Source organism: Drosophila santomea, chromosome 3R (genome assembly GCF_016746245.2).
Source record: "Drosophila santomea strain STO CAGO 1482 chromosome 3R, Prin_Dsan_1.1, whole genome shotgun sequence".
NCBI lineage: Eukaryota > Metazoa > Arthropoda > Insecta > Diptera > Drosophilidae > Drosophila > Drosophila santomea.
In genome coordinates, this window is record NC_053019.2 from 1,250,532 (window position 1) to 1,265,451 (window position 14,920).

Below are 14,920 nucleotides of genomic sequence, written 5' to 3' on the forward strand. Positions count from 1 at the left end.
ATCAAAAGATACTTACTCCAGCTCGTTCATTTCCCCAGTGCGAATAACACAATGATATTTTACACTTACACGTCTGCGCATTTCGTTTTCTATACAAACTTTCCCTACCTTTCTGCTCAAAACAAAACATGGCCAACAAAAAAACCCGGTGACAAACTACTAATAACAAATGGAAAATACACAAACAGAACCTTGACAATTGGAAATCGTCAAGACGAAAACGTGTCGAACACATCATCGATCGAGCGGTGGAAACAAAGAAACTCGAACTGGAGGAGCATGATCGCTTGCGCCGAAAATCGAAAACATTCACCGAAATGATGGAGGAGAGGCAAGTACAAGTCCCAGTACCGAACAGTTCCCCACCAAATTCCTACCACGTTTCCAAGTGATATAGACATTGCAGTGTTTCTTTAATAAAGTTCATTGAAGGCCAATCAAAAATGTTGTTTTGAAAATTTCACATTTTTTGTTAAACAGCTTATCAGTTTAAAACGTAATCTTTTAGTTTATTGAAATAACTATTTACAAAGTTGCCTTAAACCATCCAAATTAACTTTCAATACCTGAAACATACGTCCTGAATATATAACTATATTAAAAAATAAATATCCTCACAGGGCTGGAAGAGGCGGATCACGAGGACGTGCCAAGCTGGCTTCTCTGGCCGTATACAACGAGAATGAAACAAACGACCTGAGTGATCTGGGGATCGGGACCAGCAGTGCCAGCGGAAAGAGCAGCCTGTCCGAGGACTATGACAATAACAGTGTTATGGTGAGTTGCAACCAACGATGCACATTGCCACAGTAGCAAGGACATATTTAGAAGCATTTCTAGTAAGATTTCTCCGCCTCAATTTTATTGCCATTAACTCATTAATGGCTTATAAGCTATTATAGTAACAATTATATCTCATTTGTATTTTGCCTGCAACTGAAGCACTAGCTTTCAACTGTTTCTAGTGGCAAAAGTGTGGCCAGCGAAGCGATGTGACATGGGCTAAATACACAAATAGAATACAATTCAAATTAATTATCAATTAAATCGACAGCTTATGAAAGGGACAAGATTACGAACGATGGAGCTTGTACAAAACATTTTCAAAACCTCAGCATATAAAATAGGATATTGCTTAAGCAATTAGTAACTGGTTGACACACAAACTGTTGTCTGTGCTTGGGATATTAAAAGAGCGCCTCGAATATCAGATAACCGAGGAAGATGGATTAAAGCGGGTAGGATAGCGAATGTTACATTTATTGCCCACGACTGTAAAGCTTTAAGAAAGTCTAGTACAACTAGTGTGTTGTCAGGTGGAAAAAATAAACTTCCATTATAAACTTTCCTATATTTTCTGTACAAATTCTAAATGTTTTACCTCCACAGAGCGACCATGCGGCGGAGCTGGATATTGCGATTGGAGCATCTAGCTCTGGAGTTGCTGGAGAAACTGTCCAAAACGTGGACGAGCAGCTGAATCACATAAACCGCAACGGCAGCAATGGGAACCACAGGAACAGAGTGGCTGTTGGCCAGCCGGGTTCCTCCAAATCAGCGGGGCGGGAATACATCTCCTCGTCAGGATACGACACGTCCGCCAGTACTGCGCAAGCTAGTTCTCCGGATCTCTGTGAATACACCTACGAGGGAGCCATCCAGGACTACAAGCAAAGAGTTCATCTGGCCAACAGCAATGACAATGAAAATGCCAACGGCAAGAGGATTGGAGAACCCGTTGCTTATCCCACAAGGCGGGGCTCTAAAATTGAGGATCGATTAAGTGGTTTTGAGGTGACATCGCCAAGCGACACGCAGGAGGGTGTAGAGAAGCAAAAGGTGGACGTGCCCAAGGTGGACATATCCAAACGCAAGGAAATCTTCGAGCAGGCCAAGGCGGAAGTCTCTAACGGAGGTGCTCCTGCTGCCTCAAATCTTCTTCGAGATGGTTTTACCAATGGAAATGCAGCTCCCACTGCGTCGGAGGTGAGGCGTCTTTCTAATGACCTCTCCAGTATTCGAGATCGCATGCAGAGTTTGGAACAGCAGCGAAAGGCGTTCAGTTCCAGCAAGAGTGTGGATGTGCCGGTGCCGCCTCTTAAGCTGCGTTTGAATAGCCTACAGAAGTCCGTTGTCAAAGAGGAGCAGAAGAAGCCACCGTTGGTTGCCCTAATCGATGCCAGACAACTGGAGATCATGAGGGGAGAAGAGGAGCGTATGCGCCAGCAGCAGCAACTGAAAAATAAGCACACTCCACATAGCCAAACCACTTTGTGTGCATCTACGTCAGCTCCTCCTGCCCTAATTATAGAGGAACCGCCGGTGGCAGACACCAATAATGATAGCGGCATTCAGGAGGACACAACTGATGAACTGCACCAGCAACAGCAACTCAACGCAGCCATCGTCGCCTTGGCCCTCGAGGAGCGCCAGTTAGAGGAGGCAGCCAATGCGGTCAACCAAATTGAAGCGGAGTTCGATGAGCTAACTGATCTGTATCCCTCGCCATTGCCAACATCTCCAGCTCTTCCGTCGGTCCAACAAAGAATCCAACAACCGACAGCCGCTCAGGTTCCAGCACAGGCGGTCAATCTAGCGGCTGCTCCTCCATTGCGGGATATGGAATTTAGTGTAAGTTATACTAACAATTTTATCGATCCCGCTAAGATAAGTCCTTGTGATGTTGATGTAGTAGCTGCTTCAGCGGTGTCGGTGTCCAAATCTGGCCCCACTCTCAATCCCACATCCTCTCCAAATTCGGTATCCTCTTTTCCCAATTGTAACTTGCGTAGAAAGCCCTCCAATGAAATGGTCCATCATCGCAATTTGCTTAAAATGTTCAAGGAAACCTTTCAAAACGACGACGATCTGAAAGAGGTCTGTGAGCTGGTTACCCCGTCAGGTCAGCTTACGCAGATCATTGACTTTACCAAGCCGCCAAGTAATTCCCCCATACCAATACCTACACCAGTACCGTCTACTTCGATTTCCACCCAGGTACCGCGACCACTAGGCAAGCCCCCCATGTCGCCCAAAGCATTGAGGTTAGCGTTCGACCCTAAGGGACAAATAAATCCTCAAAGTTCGCCCCCCAACTCTGGGTTTTTACCGCCCCATTTTAGTATCAATGGGCGTGTGGAGATTTTTAATTCACGGCACCTGGACAAGCCGCCCACGCCACCAGCTGTCCCGAAGAAAACTGTAAGGACTGAGCATCCTGTTAAAGAAGCGATTCCTTCGCCAAAAGTGGTAATGTGCAGTCCTCCTATGACCATCGTTGAACCCAACGAGCTGCCTAAACCAAATACTGTGAAAGCCCTTACTAATTGCTTTAGCCAGATCGATTCCAATTCGATTACCTCATCCATTTCGTCGCAGAAACCTTTGCCTACCGATCGCATTACCCAGATCACATCACCCTCTTCTCCAATGCAGCCGAAACGAGTTCAGCTTGACGAGGTTGATCGCAGCTCCGGGGATTATGCCCCAGTTGTTGGTCAAACCAAGGCAATTGTACACACGCCCCCTAGCAAAATAGGCGCCCGGGCAAACGAAAGTCTTGATCCCCTAGCACCTAACGACTCACTGTACATGCACACATCTTCGCCCAGCGAAATGCCTACCTTGAAAGCCTGTTTCCCAAATGAATCCAGCTTGTTCAAGCTCGCTTCGTCACGACCCACCTCGCCTTTGGTGGATGTGGCTTTGTGTCAGCAATTCCTGGATAGAGAAGCACCAACGAATATCCAACTGGCAGAAGAAGACCGTAGAAGAATAGAGCAGTTTGCTGTAAAGGAGATGCACTGTGATAAGATCGATTTGACCAAATCACCCCAGCCGAATATTGGTGTCCAGATTGTGACCAAGGATCTGGTGAACAAATGTGATGGCATAGATAAGTCCGAAGCACTAAGGGAGCTAGACGGCTTACCCACCCAGGAAGACATTTCCCTGTGTACGGGCCTACTAGACTGCTTGGCACCAGCAGAGGAGCCTATATGTGAAAGCATTGATGTGAGGAAGGGTCCAGTACCGGCCACTGGCTTCCAGGACATCAGTGAGGAGGAGGTGAAAAAGTGTGATAGATACACAAACAGACCAAGCTCACCCATTAGCAATGTCAGGGCAGCTCACTCGAAGGCTTTGATTAACACTTGCGAGCAGATCATTGCAGAGGAGCGTAAAGCTAGCAGTCAGATGATGAAGACTTCGATGCCGGAGGAGAAACCGTCGACGCCTCTCCTAGGTCGCAGATCGAAGATTCCCATACCCAAACCTTGCTGTATTACGGCATCTGGAACTGATTCAATAAGTAGAGCGGGTTATGAACCAACTACACCCTCACACCTATCGGAAAGTGTTCAGCAGCCGGTAATAGCGCGCACTCATGTGGTGGAAACAAAGATCAAGGTCATGGAGATTTCCCCACCCAGTTCCCCCAAGACAGAGGAACAGACTCAGCACCATGCATCACCAGCTAAGGAGAAGAAAGCCAAGAACATATTTGATTTCTTGCGTAGAAACTTTGGGCATCAGGAAGAGCAGCAGCATCATCCCACCCTGAATGAGACCCTTGAGAAAAAGGTGGTGCTCACCAGCACCAAAAGTGGCGTAGATGTGGTCAATGCGGATGAGTTTATTCGGGTAGACAATTCAAAATTTTATTTGACAAGTGAGCTGGAGGTCGAAGTAGTGCCACCTCCTCTGCCCAAGTCACCTGCTCCTGTCAACATTGAGATTCGCAAAAAGATCACTACAAATGAGATTTTAGAGGAAAATACCACAGAACAGGCGCTGACCCAGGAAATAAGCGATTTGCTAGACGACGAAATCTTGAAACTGGAGAATTAACACTGGTGTCAAAGTCACCAATATCGCCAGACAGACCTACAAGATTGGGTGTTTAGAATTCCCTAGATATCGGAGTGGTACGTGATCTCTCCAGCGCTTTTGCGACATTAGAGTAGCTTAGAAAAGAGCCAAGCTATTCATTGACATAAATGGCTCTCTCAGATTAACATAGGTTTATCGAATTGGTACTTGAACATTTTACAATCAAAATAATAATCAACGAATGATCATTTCAATCGAATTTATTTTTACTACGGTTCCGTTCTTTTTGACATTATTCAGTTCTTATTTACTTTTAGTTATGGGCTCAAGCTACGTAAGTTACATTTTTTCTTTATTTAATTACATACTAAACCCAAAAATTAAATATGAATAGAAAATTTGATTTTATATAAACAATTGTCAAACATATGTTTTATGGTTATATATTTTATACACAAACGTACACACCAAAATAAAAGGAAGATCGTATACTTTTCGCGCTAATACACAAAGAGGATTAAAACCGCAAAAGCATACCAAATAAAGTAAATAACTATAAAAATTAATAATACAATCGAAATATAATTGATGTTCTATTTTATTAATAAATTTTAACTAAAATCTATATCAAGCTGATAAAACTGCAGTATTGATAACTTAAATTCATTATTCTACACGCCGCTTTTAATTATATGTACGTGTTGCTAGAAATTCAACTGCTTTCACTGCTTGGCAGGTTAGTTCAGTTGCGGTGTAGAATATCATGATGTAGATGCAAACAGTGTATCAAATAGGCGTAGAAATTAAATGTTTATTTTGTGTAAAGTTGATTTTAGATGTTTATGCGTATGTTATTAACGTCGGCTCCGTGAAGTGACTTTAAATTTGCTAGCAAAGTTCAAACTACAGAGAAAGAGAAAATGATCTAAAAAATAGCAATCAATAGATGTGGGCAAAGCAATGGATCCTGATATTCCACATGTCTACATAATGCCGTTTCCCGATCCCCTGGATTTCCCATCCTTATACCATAGGTTGAGGGTTTTTGTTTAAGGCTTGATTGTACATGCTATCTTATTCACCTTTTGTCATAATTCGTGTATATATTTCTCTTACATGCCTTGCCCTCTTTTCTCGGCTAAAAACTTTTAAATATGACTTATCTTTTAATGCAGTTGCATAGCTTACATGCTTACTGCCAGCAAAAGTTGTTGCAAGTATACAATTTCCGAGGTAAGCGGTCTCTCAATCTCATTTCCCCCTAGTTTGTGCCTTTTGTGTTATGCTGTTTGTACTCTTCTTTTCAATGTTCTCCCTTTATTTCTGTTTGTTTTGTTGTCTCGCCTGTATTCATTCTAAGTTGCATTGCATGTTGCGTTTTACCCACTTAGCGCTTGTATAAAATGACCAAAGTCACTCATCCGCCTAGTGGGGTTTCAGTTCAGCTTCAGTTCGGCGCTGCATACTTTGGGGGGTCGTGCAGTTGCATCCAACCCCCGTCTGTACGCCCTTGTTTGGTATTGGTACCCCTTGGTATCTAAACAAATCGCCAATTTGACGCTGCAGCGCCTACGTTTAGTATACTTAAAGCTTTCCACGGAATTGGTTCTGGCGGGGTAGTTCCGTATATTATTGATCCCACACTTGCGTCTGTGTGTTATCTTTACGGCACGCCGTAATAATATAATCGCGAATTATTCGCATTGGACAGTACCTAAACTACATCCCACAGATACCAACTAAAGTGATTGCAGCGCTCCAGTTCGTTGAATCGTGTCGATCATACACCAGGGGTAAGCGTATGGTTTCGGTTCTTGGAATCTCTTGCGAGTTTATAGGGATCGGAAAGAGGTGATAAAATGTCATACACACATATTATTTGAAGGGACAAAAGCACTTCTTTTGTCGGTTACGTTACGAACACTTCAGTCGACCAACGCAGGCGACATATTTCTGAATTTACTAACTTCTTACTAAAGTTTTAAATAAAAAACACTACCCATTTAATCCTACCACTTATAATCCGAGTTGAAGCACATAGTTATATGACTTCACTCCAGTTCCAGATAATAAGTTGGTAATCAGCCTATACATATATTGGGTGTATTGTCGTGCTGATTCCGGGAAGTGCATTGTTCTGTTTTCCCCTTAGCTATGGGTTACACAATATGCGGCGTATATTTTAATTTAATTTCTTTATGTTAATTTGTTTTTGTTTAATTAGCCAAACATCATATGTTTGAACCTACTAAAACTCATGCGATCCATGCGCATTTTTCTCTCTTTATCTTTCTGTCATGCACGCTTTTGATGCTTTCTCGCTCGCTCGCCATGTCACGCCCACCTCATCCCACCCTACAGATCAACGAAGCTCTTGAATTGGCACTGCAAGCTATTGATCGCGAAGCGATAACCAAGCCAATGGACAAGGCACAACATCCACAGAAGCAGGAAGAGAAGGAGGAGTTGAGAGATCAGCCGGAGGAGCAGGTGGCAAATTGCGAAGAGCGGCACGATGAGGAGTCCATTAAACAAGGGGAATTACATAACGAGGGTGGGGAAATGCCAAATAAAACGGATAAGCAGATGCAGGGGGGACGAGAGCCCATCTATGAGAATGTCAGCTCGACTATATCTATGCATGAAGTAGATAATGAACAGATAGCAACGATGACGATAAACACACAGATCCAAGCGACGCTAAGAAGTCATAGAGGAAGCATTCCAAACAACCAAATCAGCAAAAATAACGAAAATAATCAAAGCCCTAATCAAACCAACAACAGCAGGAATCAAAAAGAGAGCAGCACAGCAGCAACATCGGCAGCGACCCATGTGCCACCAACAACTCCGGGGGAACAACCAGAGCCGTACTACCAAGTGCCGAAGACCACGGAGCCCTATTACGATGCCCCTAAGCATTTAAGGCCGGTGCCTGTCTACGAAAATGTCGAGATCTTGTACTCTGCCCTGGAGATTAGTCAGGGATCATTGGGAGCGCCAGTAGGGCTGATGGAGCCACCCAAGGAGAAGCCACCGCCACCGCCCACCGAGAGTCCGATTCCGTTGGGCGAGGGCCATATAGACGAGCTGGATGGACTGGCCAGCAGTCTTGGCCACAACACAGACACCTGGTCATCGGACAACACCTACGAGACCATATCGAACGGCACTCGCCGGCACCTTGAGGGACAACCTGCCCATCCCTCTCCGCCTATCAAGAGGATGAACTCGACCAAACGGATCAAGAAGGAGTTGCGCAACAAGCGATCCAGCTTCCTGGGCATCGAAACCGACGGCGATCTCGACGACATGGAAACCTATCTCGAGCTCACGGTGGCCCCGCCGCCGGATATGGCGCAGCTCTTGCAGGAGGAGCGGCGACTGGAGAAGCAGCTGTACATCAAGGCGGGACTCTGCGACAGTTCTGACACAGGTGAGTCGATATAGGTTTTTGTATAGCTGCAAAAGCTTTGATGTGTGTGAAAGAAAGCCGATAACAAACCAACAAGGCATAAACGAGAGAAGATAGCAATAAGCAAATCACAAGCTGGAAGGGTGTCGACTGGCCCCCATTTGCCCCGCGAGGTTAAGTATATAAAAGCCGTTTAGTGTGCGTCTCTCATGGAGCTGACAAAGCTTTCACTGAGATGCTTTCCCAATTTTGTTTTGAAGGAACTAATTATCTGTTCCAAAGGGTTAGACCTTTCCTTTGCTCTTAGATATATGTACATAGTTGACTTTTGCTGCTGCTATCATAATACAAATTTAATCCAATATAAACCTCATAATTTGCTTATTACTGTCGAAGGCGAAAGTCGCGATTCTGGAGTTTCTGAAAACCATTCGCGTCAGAGCAGTGAACACTACACAAACTCCTCTGAGGAGAACGATACACAGTCAGAGGCCACGCCCCCGCCCTTGCCTCCACCACCGTCGACCGCCCAAGTTGGTGAAGTTATATACCAAAATGAGAGCATCCTTGCTGCCCAGACGCCGCTTCTCCAGACGGTCAGGGGAAACTCGGCCGAGTCCTGGACAGAATCAGCGACGGCCGCAGCTGCGGCCACCCAATCTTTGAGCGAAGCTACAGCAACGGCCAATGCCAAGATGCAGTCCATTGAGGATAAGATCCGGGAGCAGGGAGAGATGTTGCGGGTGGAACGCGAGCTACTTCACTTTTCGGTAAGTTTGGGCACAAAAAAAGTATGCTTAGCAAAGAACACTGCGCCTAACTCTACTCTTTCACAGCAGGAGGAACTAAAACGGCAACGTGAGAATCTTGTGCTCCGAGAAAATATTGCTCGACGAGAGTTGCATCACGGAGCCAAGATGCTGATGTCGAACAACCGGCGCTCGTTGCAGGATCTGCACCACGGCCTAGGAATCGGAAACGGAATGCTAAGTGCCTTCCAACCATCGCAACACCACCAGGTTTCAATGCCACCACCGCATTCGCAGCAGATTTACGCCAATGTTCCGCAGCAGCAGCAACAATTGGGTCTGCATGCATATCAGCAGATGGACACGGACTACCGCAAGTCCATGTCAGATCTAAACGAGTTCTCCAACTGTCTGATGTTGCCGCCAACGCCGCCAACAAAGCCTTTGAGGGCTATGCAATTGAATGCCACTGGCCATAGCCTAGAGCCAGATTATGCGGTTAGCACGAGGCAGCGGCAACAACCAGCTCCGTACGGTGGCTCTCTGGTAAAGATCGCTGAAACACCAATGTCGCCACGGCTCCCCGGTCAAGGGTATTCCATCCAAGCGCCGGTAGCGACAGCTTGCCATCACCAGTCGGCACAAAACTTGAGCAATATGTCCAGAAACACACTGCTCGCTCTAAGTGCCACCCCCAAACCAAAATACGCGGACGGGTGGGTGCAGGTGCAGCAGCGGAGAAGTTATGACAGCCAACAGACCAGCGATGTGGCATGGTTGTCGTCCCACCAGCAAAAGCGCAAATCCATGCCGGACTACGGCGGAGCCCTCTACAATAACAACCACTGGCTACTCCAGGAGGCAGAGCAACGACGCATTGAGCAACTTAATAGGCGACCTATACCGGCGGGCAAGTCAATGGGCAAACCGTTGCCCGATTCCATTATACAAACTTTGACGGAGCGGGTGCAGAGCAAAGGAATCGGCGATCGAAAGCGGTGAGTAGAACAATCTAGGTGGCAAAGCCAATTCTACTTCCCTATAAACTAAAGCTTCGATCAATAATTGCTTAAGGACATTATTTAGATATTATGTGATAGCTTAGAAACTAAAGACTTGCTGTATTCTAATACCATTTAGGTAAAAATTATGTTTTTTTATACTCTTTATTATAACTCTATTTTTATTTACCAATAGCTTCGATAGCAACGGAAACTATAGCCAGGTAAATGGCAACAATGTCTACCAGAAGCAGCAGGAGCTGAAGAGTGTGAAGAATGTCACGAATGGCAGCAGCATCAATGGCAACAGCAGTCAAGGGCAGGAGAAGGTACTAAGCGTCAGTGGCAAAAAGAAGTGCTCCCATTGTGGCGACGAATTAGGTAAACTTTGCTACTACGTTGGTTGTGAGTGTTATAGTTCTTCTTTTAAACCCCATACCCCTCTTATTCATCGTCCATTTTTTGAGAACATTTTTTAGGCTTGTTGTCACAGAGAGCATCTTATATATGTCTCATGGTTGTGTTCGGTCGATCATTTAATGCTTTCTCATTCCATGGTTATAAACTTTTTATCAATAAGTTTTCAATCTCACTTACATGTCTGTGCCAGATCTGGGCTGCACTCACGACAATTGTCGGCAGGTGCACAAAGCGCTGAAATATATTGTATGGGTGTAATTTTAAAAAGACTAGAGAAACAATTTCAAATATTTTAGGTATATTAAATAAATCTTGAAACCAAGATATAGTATGTATGACGTGGTGTTAGCTACAGCCTTTATTTTGTCTTATTTTTGTATTCTACGGTAACGCGGCTTACAATCACTTAACTTTTGTTACAATTGTGCACAGTTTATACAAAATAGAACAAGCTTTTTATTTTAAATTTGCTTAACTCTAGATGTTTGCCAATCCTGCAACTATGCTAAATGTTCCTTTAAAAAATTCCACAGGCCGCGGCGCTGCCATGATCATCGAGTCTCTTTTGCTGTTCTACCACATCAACTGCTTCAAGTGTTGCGTCTGCCATGTCCAGCTGGGAGATGGCCTCAATGGAACCGATGTCCGTGTGCGAAACCACAAGCTGCATTGCCAAAACTGCTACTCCAGTGACGACGGAATTAAGTTCAGCTGCGTCTGAGTCCTTGCCAAGGAAACGGAAGTTGATTATAAAATAAAATTGGTGTTGTTGTTGCTCTGTTGCTTTTGCAACATTGATTGTTGTTGTTGTACTAGTAATACATATATATTAAATAGAGATGATAATTCGTATGTTCACATATATACCCACATATGTTGAGTGGAAAGTCAATTCCAAAATGTTTTAGATTAATATTAATCACTTCTATATGCATCCGTACGAAATGATTTAATGTTTTTAGCTAGATTTTAACATTTTATACAACATATTCTACATGTTTAAAAGTCAAGCTCTCTATAATCAAAGTAAGATTTACAGTTCAATTAAAATGTGTGTTGAAAATAAAAAATAGACAACATCAAAAACAAAAAAAAAGATAAACTTTAAAGTGTTAAAATTTTATAATTGTACCATTCTACCATTTTCTTTTCGTGCCGAGAATTCGATTGTTTCTAAATTTAACTTTTTGTACACGCTACTGCCCACTTAAAATACCTAACGACGTATCCAATGTACCTTAAACTATATACAAACACCCATCCACATAAGGTTTTATTATTATATACATACATACATACCTTTAAGCTTCATTAGAGGAGCAAATAACGTGAAAGATTTAATTTCTAATATCAGTTATTTTTATTTATTGTAATTACGCATACATTTGTATATTCTATACACATCTTGGATTGTATAATTAACTTTTAAAAATATGAATAATTTTTCTGTATAAATACATCAAAGAAGATATATTAATTTCTTGTATTTTTTTAATAAACTATTTCAATTAAAAAAGTGTTTTTTTAACATGATCAATATCTGCGGGGGGGGGGGGGGGGGGGGGGCGAAAATAATAAAAATATAATAAATCTAAGGTATTTTTGGGGTAATACTGCAAGGACTCGGAGATATAGTTCTTTAAAGTTGGAAAAAGCCGTAAGCCGTTTTTAAACTGATCATTGGTTACATTTCCAAAAATTTAAGAAAGTGCAACCTTTTAGCATTCTATTGCTCAATTCAAAAAAAAATTGTCCCTTTCTACCTGTCGTCCTGTCGCATTACCGAAAAGCTGGACTGGCTCCTGCGGTCAAGCAAACTCTCAGCAAAAGTCCCACTTCACAAGACGATAATAAAACGTACATGGACCTTTTTCAGTCAAGTTTGGGGAACGGCATCCAGGCTGAGAAATGTTCAAACACGTGCTGCTCTGCGTGCGTTCGGGCTTCCTTTGTATGTCTCCATTTACGCTATTCTAAGGGATCTCCTGATAACTCTAATGGGTGATTAGATCAACCTTCACAGCAGCCGATTCGCAGACAGACAAACTCATTGGCGAGTGGTCTCACCAGTCGTCTTATATATATTTAAATAGGTCATAAAACCACCTTTACTCGTAGAGTTACTTGTAATATTTATCAGAATTACTAGCCGAGTCGATCTGGCCATGTCCGTATGAACGTCAAGATCTCAGGAACCTTTAAAAGTTAAAATGCTGCGCATGTAAATTGCACAGAAAGACGCAGCGCATCCTTGTGATGCCCCGCTTATTTTATTCCTTTTTTTTCTATTTCCAACATTATTTTTAAAACGTACCTTAAAAAATGTATTAAAATGGGACGGGGAAAGCTTTGCACTTCGGATAAACGTGACGTGACGCTGCTACCGAACTGAAAAAGGATCTTAACATATCCGCTACAGTTCTCACATGTCTAAGGAAACATGGTGTAAAAGGTTGTAGTCCAAGAAAAGTCCCTCGTTTAAATGGGAGAGATATACCCAAGCGCATTAAGTTGGTCAAGGAACATTTAAATTGGACATGCGAAAAATAGATGATCTTTTTAGGGTCAGATGAGAGCCTTGGTCGGATATGAATAAAAATAACAATTGTAGTTCTTTGTCATTTCCCAATGAGTGAATTGTTTTACCTTTCTAAAAAGGTGTTTCAGCTCTTTTTAAATCCTAAATTGAAGGTAGGAGACTTATTCAAAGTTTTACTGTTTATTTTTCGCAGCTGTATGTACCATTTTCACAATAAACTCAGCACCGAAGCGACTCCCTAAAAACCCTATAGAACAGTAGAGTCCACACAAACATTTGTACGAGCCCATGACATTTGTACGAAAGTAATGTCAAACCGAAGAATCTAAAAACATCTTGTGTTACGCGCAGTTTGTTGCTTAATTTTATTTTTTTTTGTTGTGTTAGAGACTTTGGTATAATTAAATGCTCCTTCAAACGCCACATATTCATTGATCGCCGCGGTGTCACTGCTTTTGTCTAGTATGAATGCATTCTGACCAGATTAATCTATACAAGTTTTTTTATTTTTTTGCCCACTCGAGCACTTTATTACGTAGACCCATGAATAAAAAAGAGTCCATTTACAATTGCGCCCTTAGTAGATATCACCAATTCAACAACAGCCCTCGTTCTAGGCGGCGGGCAGGAAGGTGAGCTTTTCGTTGAGCTGCAGCTGAGTTTTGATGAGCTGGGAAAGCGTGATGACCAGCAGGAGATTGCGCACGTTGGCGTTGAACATTTGGGTGAACTGCTCGTGGGTCATATGCGGCACGGAGTGGATAAGGTCTAACAACTGTCGGCCGACGGCGTTGTCGGGCGTCACCTTGTGGGCGATCACGTCGTCAACGTACTTGAGAATGAGGTCCAGCAGGGACTGAAGTTTTGTGGAGGCCTCCGAGATTTGAGCCAGGTCTAGCATAGGCGGCACGGTCTTGGGACGGTGGGCGGGCGAAACGCCGACGGTCTTCTGGAGCAGCTTGAGTCCAAATGTCTCCGGCTCGTAGCTGGTCAGCTCGACAGGAATGGGCGTAAACATGCAGCCGCTCTTGCCGCCGGGCACTCCCAGTTGAATGCAGACGTAGGCGCGCAGGCCCATCCTTCCGCCCTGGAGCGAGGTGTCCACGGTGAGATGTACCGGGTTGTTGCATTCGCGGGCGTAGTACTCGTGGATTACCGAGCTGTGGTTGGTCACGTCGTTACCGGTTGCCCACCAGCCCACCACGCTCTCGTTGGAGTTCACCTTGCGGTTGAGGTCGTACATGTCCAAGGCGTAGCTCAGTTCTGCCTCCACCTGATCGTCGTGTTCCTTGTGCGGCACACAAAAACAGTTGGTAACCTCCACCACACCTTTGTCCACAGAACCGAGCAGCGTGCCGATGACACGGTGCGAGTCCGCGTTCCGCCGCTCGAAGGCGTCCACCACCTGGAAGAGCACCACCGGGTGCACGCGCACGGTCAGATTGAGGGCCGACATGGTAATTTCTGCTGGCGTAGATTTGCAAGTGGAATTTCCGTCAAAATTTCTATTTAGCCACGCTGAGCGTATGTTTTAGGGATGCAAGAAAAAGACCTATCGATAGTGCGGGAGTCGGGGGATGGCCTTTGGAGCTATCGCGGCTGTCGTGGGTTGCTTATCGATATCGGCAATACGATGTATCGATGGAATTCGGTGGCAAGCGTTATTTTATTGAACATTGTATTTAAATTTGAATTTAATCATTAACTACCTGTTAAACCTGCTTTACACTGTCATAAACAAAACTGCCCTGTGTGGTTTTCACACAACGCTTCTAACAAGAAATGTTTGTTTATTTAAAAATTGGCAAAAGAGGATTGCAAAATACAACATTTTTAATGTGACTTTTATTCTGTTTGTGGGTGTTAAAGTGGGCGTGGTAATGTTCTGCGTCCGCTTCACAAGAATTTGCATGCTTAATTTCAACTTCCTAGCTTTTATAGTTACCAAGATCACAGCGACAGA

At 43.8% G+C, this 14,920-nt stretch overlaps 2 protein-coding genes across 11 annotated transcripts in view; one reads left to right on the forward strand and one right to left on the reverse strand.

Moving 5' to 3' along the window:
• LOC120454631 (uncharacterized protein CG43427) overlaps window positions 1–11,520 on the forward strand; it is a 66,554-nt gene extending 55,034 nt beyond the window's left edge. For 3 of the 10 annotated variants that reach the window (XM_039640109.1, XM_039640110.2, XM_044006256.1), the window contains 8 exons: window positions 189–331; window positions 621–777; window positions 1,390–2,631; window positions 7,195–8,269; window positions 8,645–9,018; window positions 9,085–9,995; window positions 10,195–10,403; window positions 10,952–11,520. In XM_039640109.1, the coding sequence (XP_039496043.1) occupies window positions 189–331; window positions 621–777; window positions 1,390–2,631; window positions 7,195–8,269; window positions 8,645–9,018; window positions 9,085–9,995; window positions 10,195–10,403; window positions 10,952–11,139 (4,299 nt within the window). In that variant the 3' untranslated portion in view covers window positions 11,140–11,520. Of the gene's footprint in view, window positions 1–188; window positions 332–620; window positions 778–1,389; window positions 2,632–6,008; window positions 6,067–6,113; window positions 6,627–7,194; window positions 8,270–8,644; window positions 9,019–9,084; window positions 9,996–10,194; window positions 10,404–10,608; window positions 10,680–10,951 lie in introns of those variants that run through there. The other 7 variants (XM_044006257.1, XM_044006259.1, XM_044006260.1 and 4 more) reach the window with 7 other exon arrangements.
• A 1,935-nt stretch (window positions 11,521–13,455) lies between these two features.
• On the reverse strand, window positions 13,456–14,513 carry LOC120453077 (eukaryotic translation initiation factor 3 subunit F-1). Its single transcript, XM_039637604.1, has one exon. It carries the CDS (start codon window positions 14,411–14,413, stop codon window positions 13,571–13,573), a length of 843 nt encoding a protein of 280 aa, XP_039493538.1. The 5' UTR covers window positions 14,414–14,513; the 3' UTR covers window positions 13,456–13,570.
• Between the last annotated feature and the right edge of the window lie 407 nt (window positions 14,514–14,920).